This window comes from Ursus americanus, chromosome 25 (assembly GCF_024610735.1).
Source record: "Ursus americanus isolate L20-20 chromosome 25, mUrsAme1.1.p, whole genome shotgun sequence".
Classification (NCBI taxonomy): Eukaryota; Metazoa; Chordata; class Mammalia; order Carnivora; family Ursidae; genus Ursus; species Ursus americanus.
In genome coordinates, this window is record NC_142151.1 from 11737952 (window position 1) to 11758358 (window position 20407).

The following is a 20407-nucleotide window of genomic DNA, read 5'->3' on the forward strand; positions in this document are numbered from 1 at the left end:
CTTTTATATGACTACATACATGCTGCTATATATTGATTTATATATATGACGTAATCATGAATGAACAATACACAGAAGGGAAGTACACCTAATGGAGCTATTGCAGTGCACGATCCACAAGGCGATTTTATTCAGCACTATGTCTTCCACCTTTTCCCAATATCGACACAAGTGGATCTGGAACTTCACTTTACATGCAATCCAGAATTCCACTGTATGAAATATAATATACCTCATTCATCTGTTTCTTTATTCTCAGACATCTCAAGTATTTCTGATTTTTCTCTATCAATAATGCTGCAGTGACCATCACCATGTCCGTAAGTGAAACAACCTATTCCTATAATCAGCCTTTCTGGATATTAGGTTATATTTCTTTCTTTCTTTTTTTTTTTTTTTAAGATTTTATTTATTTATTTGACAGAGAGAGAGACAGCCAGAGAGAGAAGGAACACAAGCAGGGGGAATGGGAGAGGAAGAAGCAGGCTCCCAGGGGAGGAGTCTGATGTGGGGCTCGATCCCAGAATGCCAGTATCATGCCCTGAGCCAAAGGCAGACGCTTAATGACTGAGCCACCCAGGCACCCCTGGATATTAGGTTATATTTCTTATCAAACAAATTTCTTTTTCGGGACTCCTGGGTGGCTCAGTCGATTAAGCATCTGCCTTCAGCTCAGGTCATGATCCCAGGGTCCTGGGATTGAGTCCCACACTGGGCTTCCTGCTGGTGGGGAGCCTGCTTCTCCCTCTGCCTGCAGCTCCCCCTGCCTGTGCTCTCTCTCTCTCTGACAAAATAAAGAAATCTTATTATACACACGACAACTGTCTTTTTCAATTATTTTTTTCCTTTTTGTTTTGAAATAATCACAGACACACAGGAATTTGAAAAAATATTACAGAGATCTCAGCTTTCCTACGCCAAGTATACACAAAAGTAGCATCTTATGTAACATTTTGCATATTTGCGTAACAGCTTACATAGAAATCTTTACAATATAAAATCAGAAATTGACATTGATATAAGCAACAGAACTTATTCAGAGTTCACCATTTTGTTTATCTGATTTTCTGGTTTTATTGAGCTATCATTGAGTTTAAGTTTATAAGATTAAGGTATAGAGAATAATGATTTAATTTACACATATTGTGAAGTGATTACCCCAATAAGTTTAGTTAACATCCATCATCTCATACAGATACTAAAAAAAGAAAAAAGAAAAATTAAACATGTTTTTTTCAATATGATAAGAATTATTTGGACCTAGTGTCTTAACAACTTTCAATTATACTACACAGTAGTTTTAACTACAGTCATCATCTTGTACGCTATATCCCTAATATTTATTTGCCTTATAAATGGAAGTTTGTACCTTTTGACCACCTTCCTGCAATTTCCTTTCCTCCACCTCATCTTCTGGTATTTTGCTTTTTGGTTTTTCTTTTTTTCTTTGTTTCATTGACTTCATTCTAATGAATGTGAGGTGATATCTTAACTATAGCTTTGAGTTTCATTTTCTCAATAATTAGTAATGTTGAGCATCTTTTCATATCCCTTTTGGACATTTGTTTTTTGGGTTTTCTTGGTTTATTTTTTTAAGATTTTTTTTCATTTATTTGAGAGAGAGACAGCAAGAGTGGTGGAGAGGAGCAGAGGGAGAGGGAGAGGAAAGGGCAGATTCCCTGATGAACAGGGAGCAGGACAGAGGGCTCAATTCCAGGACCCAGAGATCATGACCTTAGCCAAAGGTAGACCACTGAACAACCCAGGCACCCCTGGGCATTTGTATATATTCCCTAGAGAAGTGTCTATTCAAGTTCTCTGCCCATTTTTTATCCAGGTAATTTATTTCCATTGTTCTTGTTTGTTTTGTGTTTTTTTTTTTTAAGATTTTATTTATTTATTTGACGAGAGAGAGAAAGAGAGAGAGAGAGTGCACAAGCAGGGAGAGAAGCAGGCAGAGGGAAAGGGAGAAGCAGGTTCCTTGTTGAGCAGGGAACCTGACATGCTGCTTGATCCCAGGACTCCAGGATCATGACTAAAGCCGAAGGCAGCCCCTTAACCAACTGAGCCACCCAGGCACCCCGGTTCTTGTTAAGTTGTAGGAAATCTCCATACATTCTGGATATAGCAGATATATAACTTGCCACCCTGTCCATTCTGTAAATTGCCTCTCCATTCTGTTGGTGGTATCTTTTGATGCAGAATTTTTTTCAGTTTTGTTGTAGTCCAACTAATTTGTTTAAACTCTTGTTGTCTATGCTTTGGTGTCATATACAAGAAATCATTGCCAATCTGATGTCAGTGAGATTTTCTCTTCCATTTTCTCCTATGATTTTTATAATGGCATGTCTTACCTTTAGTGCTCTGATCCATTTTGAATTTGTTTTGTATATGGTAAAAGGTAAAGTCAAATTTAATTTTTTGCTTGTGAATATCCAGTTTTTCAAGCACTAGTAGTTGAAGAGACTGTCCTTTCTTCCATCAACTGGTCTTGGCGCTCTTGTTAAAAATTGTTGGACCAGGAGCACCTGAGTGGCTCGGTTGGGCATCAGACTCTCGATTGCTCTCTCACTGTCTCACTGTCCCTCCCTGGCATATGCGCATCCTCTCTCTCTCTCTCCTTCTCTCTCTCTATTAAAATATATATATATAATTTGACCATATATGCAAAGGTTCATTTCTGGGCTTTCTATTCTATTACATTTGCATGTATGTCTGTCTTTATGGCAGTACCATCCTATAGACAGAACTGAACTATAATGGGTCCACAAATGATGGGTCAACTTAACGATTTTTTAATTTATAATGGTGAAAAAGTGATATGCATTCAGTAGAAACCACACTTTAAATTATTAATTTTGACCTTTTCTCAGGCTGACAATATGTGGTACCGTACTTTTATAATGCTGGGCAGTGGCAGGGGGACACACCCCCCAGAAAGCCATGTGATCACAAAAGTAAACAACCGATGCACTTACAACCATTCAGTACCCATACAACCATTCTATGTTTACTTTTCACTTTCAAGAAAGTATTTAATAAATTTCATGAGGTGTTCAATGCTTTATTATAATAGAGGCTTTGTATTAGATGATTTTGCCTAACTGTAGGCTAATGTAATTGTTCTAAGCATGTTTAAGGTAGGCTAGTCTAAGCTTCATTTTCAGTAGGTTAGGTATTAAATACATTCACAACTTACAATATTTTCAACTTATAATCAGTTTATTGGGACATACTTATCATAAGTTCAGGAAAGTCTGTATTTTGATAATTGTAACTTTGTAAGAAGTTTTCAAATGAGGAAGTGTAAGACCTTCAACTGTGCTCTTCTTTTTCAAGATTATTTCAACTACTGATACTCCCTTGAGATTCTATGTGTCATCTTAGAGAATTGAGAAAAATATGTATTCTTTGGGCTAGAGTGTTGTTAAGACATCTATTTCTTTACTGAGTTTCTGTCTGATTTCCCTGCAAGTCAGGTCTAGTGGTGATGAACTTCCTAGGCTATTGTGTATATGGAAAAATCCATCTCTCTCTATTTCCAAAGGACAACTTTGCCAGATAGATTATGCTTCTTTGACAATTTTTTCTGTGCTCTATTTGAATATATCCTCCCATTCTCTTCTGGCCCAAAAAGGTTTTGACAAAAAATCCACCAGTAGCCTGATAGGAGTTCCTCTGTTTTTTTGTTTTATTTTTAAGATTTACTTACTTATTTTAGACAGAGAGAGTGACAGAGACATGGAGAGGAGTGGCAGACAGACAGCAAGAGAGGCTCCTAAGAGACTCCCTAATGGGCACAGGGCCTGATTTGGGGCTTGATCTCAGGACCCAGAGCTGAAATCAAGAGTTGGATGGCTAACAGACTGCACAACCCAGGCACCGCTGGGTGTTCCTTTGTATGTTACAAATGAAATATACAACAACAATAAGAAACCATGTACAAATGCAATGCAATCCCTATAAATATTTCCATGGCATTACTCACAGAAAGAGAGGAGATAATCCTAAAATCTCTATGAAACCACAAAAGACCTTGAATAGCCAAAGCAACCTTAAGAATGAATAACAAAACTAGAGGCATCCCAGTTCCTGATTTTAAACTATACTAAAGGCTATAGTAACCAAAACAGGATGGTACCAGCATAAAAATAAACAGACTAATGGAACAGAATCAAGAGTTCAGAAATAAGCCCATGCATATATGGCCAACTAACATTTGACAAGGAAGCCAAGAAAATTCAATGGATAAAGGATGGTCTCTTCAGTTATTGGTATTGGGAAAACTAGATAACCATGTCCACAGTAGTGAAATTGGATGCTCATCTTAAACTATTCACAAAAATTAACTCAAAATGAATTAAAGACATAAACATAAAACTTGAAACCATGAAACTCCATGAAGAAGACATAGAGTAAAACCTCCTGACATTGGTCTTGGTAACAATATTTTTTAGATATGACACTAAAAGCACAAGAAACAAAGGTAAAAATAAATATGCTGAAATTCTAATTCCTGTGACCTGTAGATATGACCGTATTTTGAAATAGGATCTTTAAAGATGTAATTAAGTTAAAATGAGGTCATTGGGAGGGGCCTAATCAAATAAGATGAGTCTCCTTATAAAGAGAGGGACATTTGAACAGTGACACAGAGGAAGAATGCCATGAGATGACAAAGATGGGAGTGATACAGACAAGCCAAGAAACACCAAGGATTGTCCACAACCACCAAAAGCTGGGAAGCGGCAAAGAAGGAATTACTCAGAGTAAAGAGTCTCAAACAGAACTTGGCCCTGCCAACTTCATTTTAAACTGCTAGCCACCAGAACTATGAAAAAATAAGTAGATGTGGTTCAAGGACACCCAGGTTGTGGTACTTCTGGCAGCCGAAGGAAAAACTATAACACCCGTGTAACCAGCACCCAGATTAGTACACCCAATCTTATCACCACATGAGAAATGCCCCTTGGACATTGTTTCCTTCCAAGACTAACTCTGCACCATGGTAAATACTATTCATAACCCATTATTTTTCCTTTTAGGAAGAAATACACATGGTAGGAACATTTTTCCTAGTTTCTAAGAGCAGAGATTAAATTTACCTGGTGTTGAAACTTAAAAATAAATGGAATTTTATAGGATGAACTATTTTGTGTCTGGTTTCTTTTGCTCAAAATTAAGTTTGTCAGATTAATCCACAGAGACATGGAGAGTTATTTTTTGTTGTTGCTTTTGTTTGTTTAAGATTTTATGTATTTATTTGACAGAGAGAGAGAGAGCACAAGCAGGGGAAGCTGCAGAAGGAGAGGGAGAAGCAGGGTCTCTGCTCAGCAGGGAACTGGGTGCAGGGATGGATCCCAGGACCCTGGGATCATGACCTCAGCCAAAGATGGATGCTTAATCAGCTGAGCTCTCCCAGGTGCCCCAGGTAGTTTGCTATTGTTGTTGTTGTTTTTGTTTGTTTGTTTTAAAGATTTTATTTATTTATTTGACACAGAGAGAGACAGCCAGCGAAAGAAGGAACACAAGCAGGGGGAGTGGGAGAGGAAGAAGCAGGCTTCCAGTGGAGGAGCCCGATGTGGGGCTCCATCCCAGAACGCCGGGATCACTCTCTGAGCCGAAGGCAGACATGCTTAACGACTGAGCCACCCAGGTGCCCCTGTTGTTGTTTTTGTTTGGAGAGAGAAAGAGAGTGAATGGGCAAGTGAGGTGGGGGCAGGGAAGGAAGGGTGCGGGAAGGAGATAAACTCAAGCAGGCACCATGATCACTGTGGAGCCCAACACAGGGCTCAGTCTCACCACCCTGAGATCATGACCTGAGTTGAAATAGTCAGATGCTTAACCAACTGAGCCACCCAGGCACCCCTGGACAAATAGTTTCAATAAAAAGAAACACCATAAAGAGATGTTCAACCACATAAGTAATAGACAAACGTACATTTAAATGACACAAGAAAACCCTTTCATTGGTGAAGCTTTTATTGGCAAAATCAAACAGATCAATAGCACACCGTGGTGGTAAAGAAGTGAGGAAGCGGGAATTCTTGGATGTTGTGTGGAGATGACAGGTGTACAACCTCTACTGAAATATTACATGTTTATTAAAATTTAATATATACACCTTTGACAGAGAAATTTTACAGCTAGAGATTTACGTTATATATATTTTCAATGGCAAATTATACTGTATTAAGTGTTAATTATTCCAGAATTTTTCTACAATTATAAAATTCTGGGGCAAACCTAAATATTCATGGAAATAAAACTGGTAAATAAATTTTGGTGCACCCATTTAATGTAGCATTTGCAGCTGCTTACAAACACTGATGCAGCTCCTTAGGTACAGATATGGACCAAATTGCATGGTACATTTTTAAACAAAAGCCTAAAGAAGCAATATTATTGTCTGTAGTTATGTAGCATTTTGTTTAGAAGATAGCATGTATATGGTTGCACTTTCCTAAAATATGTCTGAATACTATCTAAACTATTACATGTTTGCCTCTGAGAAGGGAACTAGGTGAATAGGGGATGAGATAGATAAAGAGAAATTGTTCATTATTTCATATCTCTTATATTTTGAACAATGTGAACGTATTAATTACCTAATATATCAAGATCATTTAATTATTTTTTAAAATATAAAATCTTATACCTGATCAAAATGAATTTGTTTTCACATTGTCTGGTGGATTGGTTCTTGAACTTCCAAAACAATACATTTATTTTTTGGATGTATAATTTTACTCTTTATAAAACTTATTTTTTTCATCCTTGCTTGTTTGAAAGATCATAATCCTTCATAAGTCATGCATAGTTGACTAATTTGAGGGAACATCCTAAGTTTTTTCCTACCTATTAAAGAATGAAAATATTAAAACTTTGATGACAATAATTCTTTTAATTATCAGGGCCAATGAACTCCTTTTCACAAATGTAACGAAAGCGTCTACTACAATCAGCACTAAAAATATTTGATGACTCGAGGTATCCACATTTTATATCCGGTAAACTCTGTTGGAAATTCCTGCAGCAGAGAATATATTTATTTTAGAAAGTCATTTCTCAGGTGATATCACGAATTTAAAACATATGTGAAATTATTTCAATGCACATACAACATTTACATTCTTAACACAGATCTCTCACTTGAACTTCTTAATCATGTATCACCATTCCCAAGTGCCACCCCCAATTGTGGCTAACTGGTTAATAGATTCATTAAACTTGGATCTAAAACTGAATTCCAAATATGCCCTATTAACATTAATGGCTACATCATTCTTACAATTACTGGCCCAAAAACCTTGGAAACATCCCTGAATTGTCAGTCTCTCTCACACATTTTTTTCCCCTCTCACACATCTTTGAAAGAAGCGTGGGATCTGACCACATTGCACCAGCACCAACCCTACCATCTTCATCAAGACACCACATCTCAGCTGGATGAATCCAAAAGACTCTTGGTCTCCTGCATCTCAGCTTTTAGTCCCCACTCTTCACCCCACCAAGGAACACATGCCATCTAATCTGAACAGAATGTCCAGAGGGAGTCTCTGAAACAGGAAACCTGCCTTTGTCACTCCTCTGTTCAAAACCTTCTAATAGCTTCTCATTGCCCACATGAAAAAAAAAGCTCTTACACTTTTATTATGTCCTACACACACTCACCATCATTACCTCTCTGACCTACTTCTCTCCCCCTTTCTCACTTTACTCCAGCATCACAGGCCCTCTTGCTATTTCCCAAAGCACGCTACATACACTCCTACCTCAGAGTCTTTACACCAGCTGTTTCTTTTGTTTGTTTGCTTATCAGGCATTTATTTATTTATTTATTTATTTATTTATTTATTTATTTATTTTTAATTTAAATTCAATTAGCCAACATATAGTATATCATTAGTTTTTTATATACTGTTCAATGATTCATCAGTTACATATAACACCCGGTGCTCATCAGATTATGTGCCCAGCTTAATGCTCATCACCCAGTTACCCCATCACCCACTCCCCTCCCTTCCACAACCCTCAGTTTGTTTCCCAGGGTTAAGAGTCTCTCATGGTTTATCTCTATCTCTGAATTCTTCACACTAGCTGTTTCTACTGGTAGGATGCTGTCCCATCAGATAATCCACAGGGCTTGCTCATTCAATATACTATACAAACACCATTTCTCAAGGACACTGTCTCTGAGCACCCCCCTTTAAAACAGTAAAATCTCCTCCTCTTACCTTCATACACAAAAGACATTAAAGTAGCAAAAAGTGAGAAACGTCACAACAATCCAAAACATTTATCTTCTTCTAATATGCCATATAATTTACTTAGCATTGTTGGTTTGTCCTCACTCATCCTCACCAGCACTATCATGCCTGCATTAGGATGTAATATCCATAAGGGGAGGATACTGTGGCATGTTTTATTCATCTCTGTAGCTTCAATGGCTAGAAAAGTGTCTGGCACATTACAGGCAAACAAAAAAGAGCATGTTAAATAGCCCATGTCTCTCATACTGTCCCCCATGTTACTTAGATTTAGTTAAAACAGTCCATTTTTCTTCATTTTCTAAACTAGTTTCCTGGACATCAAACCAATAAATCTATGGGATTTACTAATGAGACAGGACTACCAGAAATTATGTGGATTTGTGTGAAATAATAACATGAAAGACACTAAGTAGTGGCCACATTAGACATACAAGATTACTAAATGATTTATTGGAAAAAGTTCTTTTCTTCTTAGTTCTTGAATGATACCGAGTAAACACATATAAGTCGCACTGACAGAAAGCTGGGTTTAGATACAACTTTTCTTTCCTCATTATATTTTTACCATTTCCTGCAACTATGCCAGTGAACATGCTAGTATCACAGAACACACAAGAAAAAGATACAAAAGCAAAATGTCACTTTATTGTGTTTGGAAGGACACTCTATTAAAGAACATGGGAATAAATAATGCTCTTTGGATCTATTTAAAGCCTGAGATTTGCATTTGGTTGCCTATCTGAGAAGTGAGAGCAAATGGGATTCAAGATATTCCCTAAGTCCCCAAGGATCCTTTCCTATTCATGACCTATAATCTAGCAGGCATTTCCTGAGCAGGAAAGGGAATGAAAACTGGGACATGAAAACTTACACCGTCTGAGATAGGAGTGTGCTATCCAGCCACTTCCAGGGATGCTTAGCTCCTATTTTATATAATCCAATCCAATAATTGTGTTTTATTTTTGACTGAATGAAGTTCTGTGGGAAAAGTAAAATTACTGATATTACTCATATTATCAATGAAAACACCTCATCTGCAAAGGACTCCTAAAATACTGGGCACTTTTATCTTCAAATGCCACTGTGATAAATGGAAGAGGCAGGCTAATTTCTATATGGTGCAGAGACAAAATTAAAATGGAAAGTTTTCATTGAATGAATCACTCAAAAGTCCTTGTGACTGGATGAAAAATATCAACAAAGCACATGATGGACTTAAAAAAAATCTCCACATATAATAAAGTAGATGGGTAAATACAACTGCATGAAAGCTGGAAATTGTCTTCATCATAAGACATTTTAAGAATGTAGAAAGGCAGGTTTCAAATCTGGAGACATCTGTAATAATTTATAGAATAAATACATATTTCTATAAATCAATAAGAAAACAAAATGATCTAATAAGAAAAAATAGACAAAACATAAGAACATATTTCAAATAAATAAAGCATATAGCCAATAAATATAGAAAGAGCCAAGCTTACCAGATCAGGCAAATGCAAAACAAAGCCACAGGGATAAATTTTATAACTACTCAATTGGCAGAAAGTAAAAATAACCACACCAAGTTCGTGGGATGGTAAAGATCAAAAATATCTTTAAAACTGTTGTTAAATCATATTGAAATATAATTTGGAATTCTCATATAAAATTGAACTTGTACAAATCCTATTTCCCAATGATTCCATTCCTAGGTAGGTTTGTGATAAAGAGAAAAGAGGACACATGGAACAATTTGGCACAGAGACATGTCTAAGAATGTTTAATGAAGGACTATTCATAACAAAGCTGGATAAAAACCAATTTCCCATCACCTAGAGAATGGACGAAGTGTACCCAAGTTGTGGAATATTATACAACAGTGAAAATGAAGAAACTATGTCCACAGGCATTAAAACAGCTTATGTCATTTATTTGCTATGTACACTGAAGCAAATAAAACTTCTTTGAGTATTTTGTTTATGATACAGTGAGAATCATATTGACTGTTTTGAGGATTTTGTGCACTGAATAATGCATGCAGTGTTGAAAATACCTTTAACATAAAAAACTGTAAATTATTTGTAATCATTATTCCAATTGACATATTTATTCACTTCAAATGTCTCCTATGGATGCAAATATGAAGAAACAAATTAATGTTCCTTCCTAAAAGCAATGTAATCTAATCCCCTCTCTCCCTCACTCTTTCTCTCAACACACACACACATACAAACACACACTCCAATATTTTTTCACTGTAATTAAGTTGTATAAGAAAAATTCTTAATAGTGCATCTTTTAGAGTAGATAAAATGGGTGGGTATTATATAAGCATCACAAAACTTTTCGGGGTCTCCGAAGAAACACTAAAATTAAAAGTTCATTGATTCTTTCATTCACATATATTTCTTATAGTTAGGAGTGTACAGTAATATATAAAAGCCAATCTCAGTTTCCAGTATCAATGGATTTAAGGCACTGCTTTCATTACACTCTTGGGCACCGTAAAGCAAAAAAGACTAAAATCCTAAACCATTAGTATAAAAGTAATGCTGTCCTACAACAAAGACTGTCGCAGGGTTTGTATAGTGCATCAGTATTCCAGTTTAGATCCTGACAACAGGCTGTCACCAAATGAGGCGAGAGACTATGAAACTCAGCTTTGTTCTAACCCATGACAAAAGCCTCATGGAATTTCAAAGGCCCTAGATTAGTTCATGGAAATAAAAAGATAACAAGTATATGACATTTCAGTGAAACTCTGAAGCCTAGAAACTTCAATGGCAAGACTAAAACTGAAGAAAACTGTTTTGGAAAGTACAGGGGACATAGGGATTACAAATAAATTTAATTTCTGAGAGAAGAAAATTCAAATTATTGAGGAATTGATTGATAGCAACTGAGATTTATATTAATCAAGGTACTCATAAGATATACCCATATTTTTAAAATTTATTTGACTCCATATGCTATTATTAGTTTTTCTGTTTCTTATACTTAAGAGTGATTGATTCATATTGTTATTTTAATAAGAATTTCAGAAACAAAAAAACATATGTTTCATTTTTTTTTTCAAGTCAGCTCTACACCTAACATGGGGCTTGAACTCACAACTCCAACATCAAGAATCACACGCACTACCAAACAAGTGAGCAAGCCAGACACCCTTGAATGTTGTTGTTTGTTTCTTTTTAACTTGAGGCTTTTAAGTCTTCCTTCACTAGACACTAATAGAAAGACCACTGCTAGCACTAAACAATGTAACTGGAATTCAGGACCTAAATGGAATCATTAGAAGAAAAGCTGCAGAATCCAATCTGTTGACTTAATATTCCTAAATTCCATAAGGAATGGCAAATGTGATCTAAATGTCTCTTCTAGAAGAGAGGTGCTTCCTCTGTCATTCTAGATAAGTAAAAGAAAAGTTCATTTTTAGAGAACCATTCCTGCTGTATTCAGCCTCTTGACTTTACATCCTTTTTCCCATAGCCATGAAAGTGAGAGACTCATTTTCCCTTAGAAGTGTGATCCCTCCCAAATACTGAACAGAATTCAGTACAATGAGAAAATGACTCTTTCAGAATGCTCATACCACTGAAGGCAGTATTTCATTTACCCTATATTAGCCCTGAGAAAATAAAAACTGAACAGCTTGATGTATACTAAATTTGAAGACTGAAAATCACTTCATGTCACACACAGCAGAGCCATTTCTTTTGGTTTAAGACAGTGGTTCTTCTAGGTCTCTAGACCTAGACATACGTGTCTCTTCTGCAGAGCAATCTAGACCAGTTAGCAAATACTTCAACACAAAGTGGTCAAATAATACTGAATGAAAGTGTAAGCAATTATACTAACTGAAAATATAGGAACTTCTCATAAAGCGTTTACTCGAGTTTTATAAAGTAGTCATACCTGCTCCTCTTTATTATCGATCTTAATGAGATTAGAACGCTGGTCTTGGCATGACTCCTGACTCCTCTCCCAAGTCTTCTCTTCCTTTGAAAAATAGTAACAGCTTTTTCCACAGCAGTATATTTTTTCTTGAAGTATGGTATATCCTTTATCTTGAAAACAAAATCCAACACGATCTTCAACCAAGAACACTTACAGACCTGCACCTTCTACATATTTCATGCTTAGTTCAGATTGATGCCAAAAAAAATAAGTGGTATTTCTGTATCCCAAAAGTCTGATGTTGGGAATAGCTCTTTGGCCAAATTGTGAAGCCAGGGACTGTTTCTGACAGACATCAGACCATTGCACTGAGAAACATTGTCTTCTCAAGAGCAAATAAAGTGCAGCAATATGGAGCAGGTCTCCCTTCTAGGAGAAATCCACCAATGGAAAATACAAGGATGGTATTAATTCCAAGGCATCTATATTGGGGAAAATTCATTCGTGAGGCTAAATTACTCAAATAATCAAATCAACATGACTTTGTGAAAGTCAAGAGTTCAATGACCTATAATAAAATGGATTTGATTTTAAAAGGTTGAGCAAACTTAAAGGACCTGACAAAATACAATGTAAAGTTTTAAAATTATATATTAAAAAGGAACAGAAGGAGATAATTCCATGAAAAAAACCACACATCTGTAACTAACAGTGTAAGTATTCAGTACATACCTGGAATAAGTAGTAAAACTGAGTTATCTACAACTTCTGCAAAGGAAGCATTTTTGTCCTTTATGTCTTTCATATGTTGCATTGTGTTTCCAGGACACCTCTGAAAAACTTCAACCCATATTAGAAAATTAAGGTCATGAATGCCTTTAATAGGTCACTTTATTATAATCACTTACTCTAATTCTAAACTACTTGGTGAATGCTGTTGACCAAATGAAAGTACCATCAGAGGAAATGTTAGGATAAGATACTATAAAGTGTCAGAACATAAAACATATTTTTAAATAAAACTATAACTTGATATCTATTATTTGTTAAGTATGTAAAACAGTAATTAACTTATAAAATAGAAAATATAAACAGGAAATCAAATATATTACTAGTATCTATGCCATCTACACTTCAAATGAAGATTTCAAAGTTGGTGAAATTGAGTATTCAGGATATTATTTCACATTTAGTATTTTCATGAAAAGCTAAATACAGGGATTTGGTTCCCCTCTAGAATAAACTTATAATTGATTCATTGAATGTGCACGGAGTAAGAGCTCATGTGTCTCCTTCTAATATGCAAAAGGAAAGTTAACATACTCTAAGAGAAATAACAATATCTCCCCAAAACTCACAAAGAAAAAATGTGAAAACATGAAGTATATGGCTCTTTCAGTGTGTGAACATTAAAAGAAAAATCCTTTAAGGATTTGTTACACAACTGAGAACGTAATTTCCAAATCTGCTAGGATCCATCCATCCTTCAATCAAATTCAATGGCTACTGGTAAAAATCAACAATATCCACTGCACAGTCTCTTAATGTAGTCAGTTGCAATAAATATGACTATTGCTTCAATTCAGCCATCCATTCCAATGTTTATATACTGGTTCTGAATTAAAAAGACACATGAAAGAGAACAGGAGTGGCTCAGTCAGTTAAGCCTCCAACTTTCAGTTCAGGTCATGATTTCAGGGTCCTGGGTTGGAGTCCCACCACCAGCACCATGCATAGCATGGAGTCTGCTTGCTAGTTCTACTTCTGTCCCTCCCCCTGCACAAGTGCTCTCATTCTCTCTCTCTCTGTAAAATAAGTAAATAATTTTAAAAAAAAAAAAAAACAAGACATGTTAAGACCTCTGATACCTAGGAATCCCTGGGGTTTCAGTCAGTTAGTCTGCCCTTGGCTCAGGTCATGATCCCAGGGTCCTGGGATGGAGCCCCACATCTGGCTCCCTGCCCAGCAGGGAGCCCGCTTTTCCCTCAACTCCCCATTTGTGCTCTGCTGTTATCTCTCTCTTTCTCTCTCTCTCAAAAAAATAAGTAAATAAAATCTTTAAAAATGTAAGGACCTCTGATACCTAAATACTTCAAGTTCTAGTGACTAATCTATTCCCTTGTCCTTCCCTTGCTGTCTGTCCAAGGACACATGGTACAGAACTAATGTTGGCAGGACCTCCAAGAAACTTACAACATACTCTTTATGCACATCTAAAAATAGCCAATTCATTGGGACACATGCTGGCTCAGTGCGTAGAGCATGTGACTCTTGATCTCAGGGTCTTAGGTAAAACCCCATGTTGGGTGTGAGGCTCCTTAAAAAATAAAAAGAAAGAAAAAAACATACGAAAGTTACCAACCCTGGACACTCCTGGCATTCACCATCTCATCTCTACAAGGCTTCTGAAAGTCAGATGACCTAAAACCACAAAACCGTACCCATACAGTTCAATGCTGACCAACACCTAACACTTCTCATCACTATTTCACCTCAGCATTACACAGTGTGGTTATTGAATCTCATCCTTTTCTCAATTCAACAGCAATTTCAAGTATTTATACTTTTCCTAAATTCTCCAGAATACCTCCCTGACCCTCCCCCTCAGAAGATGGCCTCATCTGTTATTTCACATGGAAACAGTCAGCAGCAAGTATGCATTGCTCTCAAAATCCTGCTTCACCTCCTATAAATACACAGGTATCCCTCAATCTATCTAAAAGGAAGTTGCTTCTCACTGAGCAAGCCTGAAACTCTCACTCTGGGTCTGGACTTCATCCCCTATTGAATCTTCCGTGATCCCGATCTCCTACTATTATATTGAACCCTCTTGAACCCTCAACATTTTCCTTCTCACGGTTCCCTTCTCTTGCATATGCTCATCTCAAGTCACCTCTCCCAAGAAATTTCCTGTCCTTTATTCTTCTTATTTTTTTGTAACAGCATTGTTTTTCTAACTCTTAGATTGCGGATAGCATAAGGTTGTTCATAATACTTCATTCCTGAAACACTCTCAACTTTGCTCTCAGAACTTTTATTTTTCTTATTTATTTAGCCAATTTGTTAACCACCCAAAATTGTAGCTAACACCTTAACTATTACATTTATCTACTTTTATACTTTATTTCGTCTCATCTTCATACCTCTCTCAAACAGTGTCACTAAAACCCATTACAAACACCCTCTGACAAATATTACATATACTTTTATTGTCTCTTTATGTATCTTCTGAAAGATTACTATTTATTTTGTTTTTCAATATTAAGGTTTGTAAGAAAGTATAATGATATACAAGAACTTTTGTGCCTTGCTCTTTTCTCATTTCATATTATTTTCATAAATTTCATTCACATTGTTCTATACCACTGTAGTTTGTTTTAATTGTTATATTAACTGCATTGGGACATAAATTCCAGAGGTTTCATTTACTCTCCCATTAATGGCCGTTTGTGTACTGAGATGTTGGATATTGTGAACAGCACTGCTACAAACAGTCCGTAGAAGTGCATGTCTGTGCATGTGCGAATATATCTGTCAGACGTATACTTAGGCTGAGAATGACTGATTCATGTTCAGGTTTAGGAAATAATACCAAACTGACAAAGTGCTTGTGTCGGTTTATAGTCCCTTTACAATGTATGAGATCCTGTACATCCACATATTTTCAACACTTGGTAATTTTTTTTTTGCTTAGACATAATTCAAAAAATAATTTTTTGCACTCAGTGTCTCAGCTTCTAATGTTTAAATAAATTTCGGTCATTGTAATCAAGCTTTGATCAAACCCACCATTTTCCTGAATCTACTCTAGAAAATGTCATTAGTGGCTTCTCTCTTGCCAAATATACTAAGCATATCTTTCACATTATAATACTTCATCTTTCTGTACTACTTGGAATCTGTAACTATCTTTACCCACCTCTCCATACAATGCCATAACGTTTTGGATCCCCTCCTTGTTTTACCAAACCATCACTGTTTTTCACTATTTGCTCCTCTTGCATGCCTAAATGTTGATTTATCCCAAGAATCATCCTTCTCACCCTTGTTCTTCTAGCATAATCTACTCTCCCTGGTTTTTCAAGGTCACACATGGTCTAGCTTCCGCTTTCTTCTACCATGCTTTCTAATACTTGTTACATTAGTTGTTGAATTCGCCATTCATATCTCTAATCGAGGCATCTCTCTTGATCTTCAGACTTTTGATCCTATCATACATGTGCTGATGATCTGTGTCTACTGTCAAAATTCACTCTAGAAGACTCAGACTGATCTAATTCTTTCTGGTAATCTCCAATGATATGAGACCAGCACCTCACTCTTCACCATTATTAGTGTGTCCGCACACACACACACACACACACACACGCCCTAAAGTCCATCTTGTGTTCTAAAACATTTAGTGGAATATATTTGCCAAGGTGTATAGCCCGATGTCAAATGGTATCACTGATTCATTATCTCCCACGAAAAGGCATATCCTAATAATTCTACACATTAAATATTTCCCATATGATTTTCCCAACCCTTCATTACTTCTTCCATGACACTAATTCAGTCGTTCTAACTAACCCTGGTTCCTGAAACATCCTCCTATCTTGTCCTCTCACCCACTTTCCAGTCTATTCAGATTGAACACCGAAGTCTCTATCTGCTCATGGGACATGACTCCTGTTTTGTCCTCGGGTAAAGTTTTCCACTATTTGTGTTTTTTTGGGTTTTAGAACAGACCTAAAGTTCTTAACATGATATTAAAATTATCATAAATTGCTACCTGGACAAACCTATTTCTAGCTACTTCTTTTATTTGCCCCAAAACTATAATTCTCTATAAATGATCAATATGTTCTTTTGTTCATGTTTTTCTGCCCGGAAGAGTCTTCTCTACCATGAGTTTCCTGATTACATCCTACTTATCTTTTACATCATGTCAACTACTATCTCTTAAAGGAAACTTTCTTGACCTCAGCATGGATTATTCTATCCATCTGATATCTTCATGCCATTGCCCCAGCACTAATAATATTTATTTTAAAAATGGCTTCATTAAAAAAAAAGTCTTCCCCTTTAAACTGAGCTCCCTCTGAGTTCCCTTTTTAAAATTCCTGTATCTATAGTGCCATACATAGTTCCTGACCCAGCAAAGATACTCAAAATTGTGGTTGAATGAATGAAACAAAGAATAATTAATAACATTAGGAAAAAGATATTAAAAACAAGTATTCAGTACAAATTTTAAAACATTGATATGAAATCTAAAAAGTGATATAGAAAATAGATCAACTTTATATTCCTCTGTGATTGAAGCAGTATTGCAGTATGATATTCAAGTAAAGATTTTTTCCTGTTCCCTGATCATATGGAGCACCTCTTTTTACATAAAATATAAGCATGAATATTTATGTAAGTCTCGTTGTACATTTCAGCCAAATTTTCTGCCATTACTGCTATTGCTCACACTATTTTGTGTGGTATAAAACCTAAGTGCTAGCAAAATAAAAAAGTCATCATCATCAATATTATCATTAGCACTATCATCATGACTAACATTTCTATAGAACTTTATAATTATAAAGGTTCAGCAAAAGTTCATTGGTTATAGCATCTCATTTTCCACTCATTGTTCTCATAAGAACTGTATTCCTGATACTCACGCATATATCCTAAGCCTGTGATTGTCAGCAGGAGGATAACACCTATAACTCCCAGGGATAATGAAACAATACGCCATGGAAATTCTGTACAAAAATCAAAAAGCAAAATGCACAGTCAGCATTGAGCCTAGGAAGCCCCTCAAATTAGAACAAATGGAAATTAATTCTGGAACTTAAAATGAATATCACTATTTACTCTGGTCACAAGTCTCATTGAATATTACATTTAAGTATACCTCTTCATATATAAAGAACCAGAAATATAGTATCAAAATGTGTAGACATAATTATCATGTTTTCACTTTTTCTTACTTGACATAGTGTTTTCAGAAACAAGGAAACAAAAACCTTTACCTTTCCTTTTATCCATTGGACGTCTTTCACCCTTCTGTTTCCTTGAATAGGGTAATTTCAGATTCATGTACGTCACTCTCTCCTTGCTCATTTTTGTGGGCTACAGGCAAAAAAACGCAGCTCAAATCCTAGGCAATGTTTCTTGAGGCATGAAAATAACATTATTTATCATGAAGTAACAGTGACAACTAAATAAATGGTAAGCATGATCATCTGAAATAAGCAAGTTGTAATAAATATCTGGGAGTGTTAGGAAAAATTTTTTTCTTTTTTTACATTTCTCTTTTAATGACTTAAGTGGAGATCCTACACAATTAAATAATGATCCACTACCGTTTATGAGCATGCTATGTTTCACTTTCTTTTAATTGAATTTTTTGCCAAATTTAAAACTTTATGTATTCCATACCTACCTAAAAAAATAGATTTATATTACCGTTTGAAAAATTATGCCTGATCACTTAATGCCTGTTCTATGCCCACGTGGCAACTTTATTGACACCAAATAGAGTAACTCCCTCTTTAGTAAAGACACACACATCCCAATTTGACAAACTCCACACCTGCCACATGGCTTATGCCAGACCCCACTCATTCATCTACATTATCGCTTGACCTTTATAGTCATTGGGTCATGACCCTGTTTTTAGAGTGTGAGGAAAATGCAGAAATCATGGGGCCCAAGAAAAGGGAGTTACAGAAGTAACATTACGTGAGAGAGGCAGAACTTTTAATTCTAAAGACAGTGCTGCACAGTGGTGCTTTCTATTTGTAGATGAGGAACACTGAGGCTCCAAGAGCATAAACGGCATTTGCAAGGTCAGACAGCAAGTAAATGGTAGTCTTGAATTAAAATAAAAATAAATCTTATAAATATAGGTAAATAAATAGGTGTAAAATATATTAGATATAGTCTAGTTCAAATAAATAAATACATTAAAATATTATAGAGTATACTTAAATATGTAATATATAAATATATAATTAGGTTAAGTATATATGTTTTATATATAGCTTATTTATATTTATCCAAATATATGATCCTTCACCTACACTTAACTCATATGAACAATACCTTCCAAAGAACACCTAATAAATTCTCTCCCCTAGAAATAAAAACAAAATTGGGGGGCCTCAGTGTATCAGTTGGTTAAGCATCTGCCTTCAGCTCAGGTCATAATCTCAGGGTCCTAGGATCCAGTCCCACACTGGGCTCCCTGCTCAGTGGGGAGCCTGCTTCTCCTTCTCCCTCTCCCTCTGCTTGTGCACACTTTCTCTCTGCACTCTCTCTGTCAAATAAATAAATAACATCTTAAATAAAGAAATAAAAACAAAATCATAATGATTAAAGAGGAGAAAACATTTTTCCCAAAAGAATATTTTTGGTAAGGGTAGAGAGAATCAGGTAACTGTTTGAAATGGGTTTTTAAAATTTCTGAATATTTCACATTTCAGTTACTTTAGAATGTCAACAAATGTGATTTAAACAATTATCAAATAATTATAAAATGTATAAACACATTGTTATTTGATTTTCAATAAATATGCTTTCTAGCAAAGTCCTAAATTATAGGGTAAATTTTGTCTTAAGGTCATGTTTTCCTCCCTAACTGGATTTTGTTTAGTTGAATTTTAACTGAAGATCTGTATTAAAAAAAAAAAAAACAAGAAAATAAATTTGCAAATATAAACCTTGATTTATTTTGTTGAAAAATAATCATATTATCAAAGAATAAATTTTTTATTACACCTAACTAAAGGATAAGGGAATTTAACGTTTGGATAGTTCATTGCTAATCAGTTAGGTAACACCAAGGAAAATAAAAATTAAATAGTCCTTAAAACATCTAGGGATTAAAAAAATTATGTTCTGCATAGGAAATATTTTGACCCACTCTCATTCTGATCCATTCCTGTCTTCACTTGTAGAATAAAGTTAACGTTAGATATGAATTAACACAGATCCCAAAGTCAATTATTTTCTGCAACATTCCCAAACCCTCCCAACTTCCTACCTAGTTGTCCTGTAGCAAATTCTACTTTATCCCTCATTGCTCCACAATGGGACAGCACAGGAATGGGTCACACAAGTTCGCTGGTTGCAATACCTGCTTCTGTGGCTTGAGATTTCACCAGCTGGAGAAATAGCTTGGTCAGGAGCACAGCTCTGATGTCCTGGCTCTGCGGGCCTTTCGCCTCTGCTTTAACTCTAGGAGGTACTTGCTGATATGTTTCACTGATCTCAGA

At 35.8% G+C, this 20407-nt stretch overlaps 1 protein-coding gene across 1 annotated transcript; it reads right to left on the minus strand.

The window, feature by feature from the left end:
* Positions 1-6142: 6142 nt before the first annotated feature.
* On the minus strand, positions 6143-20376 carry LOC148107766 (natural killer cells antigen CD94-like). The gene is made up of 7 exons (XM_087855411.1): positions 20269-20376; positions 18161-18260; positions 17807-17890; positions 12885-12992; positions 12171-12322; positions 9145-9251; positions 6143-7030 (listed from the first exon to the last, which is right to left on the minus strand). The coding sequence occupies exons 2-7, from the start codon at positions 18249-18251 to the stop codon at positions 6904-6906; spliced, it is 669 nt and encodes a 222-aa protein (XP_087711537.1). The 5' UTR covers positions 18252-18260; positions 20269-20376; the 3' UTR covers positions 6143-6903.
* Positions 20377-20407: the final 31 nt, after the last annotated feature.

Bases quoted from the DNA above. Each gene is read 5' to 3' on its own strand.
- LOC148107766 (XM_087855411.1), bottom strand. From the start codon at position 18,251: ATGAGCAAGGAGAGAGTGACGTACATGAATCTGAAATTACCCTATTCA. The intron at 12,993-17,806 runs GTGAGTATCAGG...TATGGGTTGAAG, and splicing joins CACAGGCTTAGGATATATGC to TTTTTCAGAGGTGTCCTGGA. The intron at 9,252-12,170 runs GTATGACTACTT...CTTTTCCCACAG, and splicing joins TCGATAATAAAGAGGAGCAG to AACTTCATTCAGTCAAAAAT.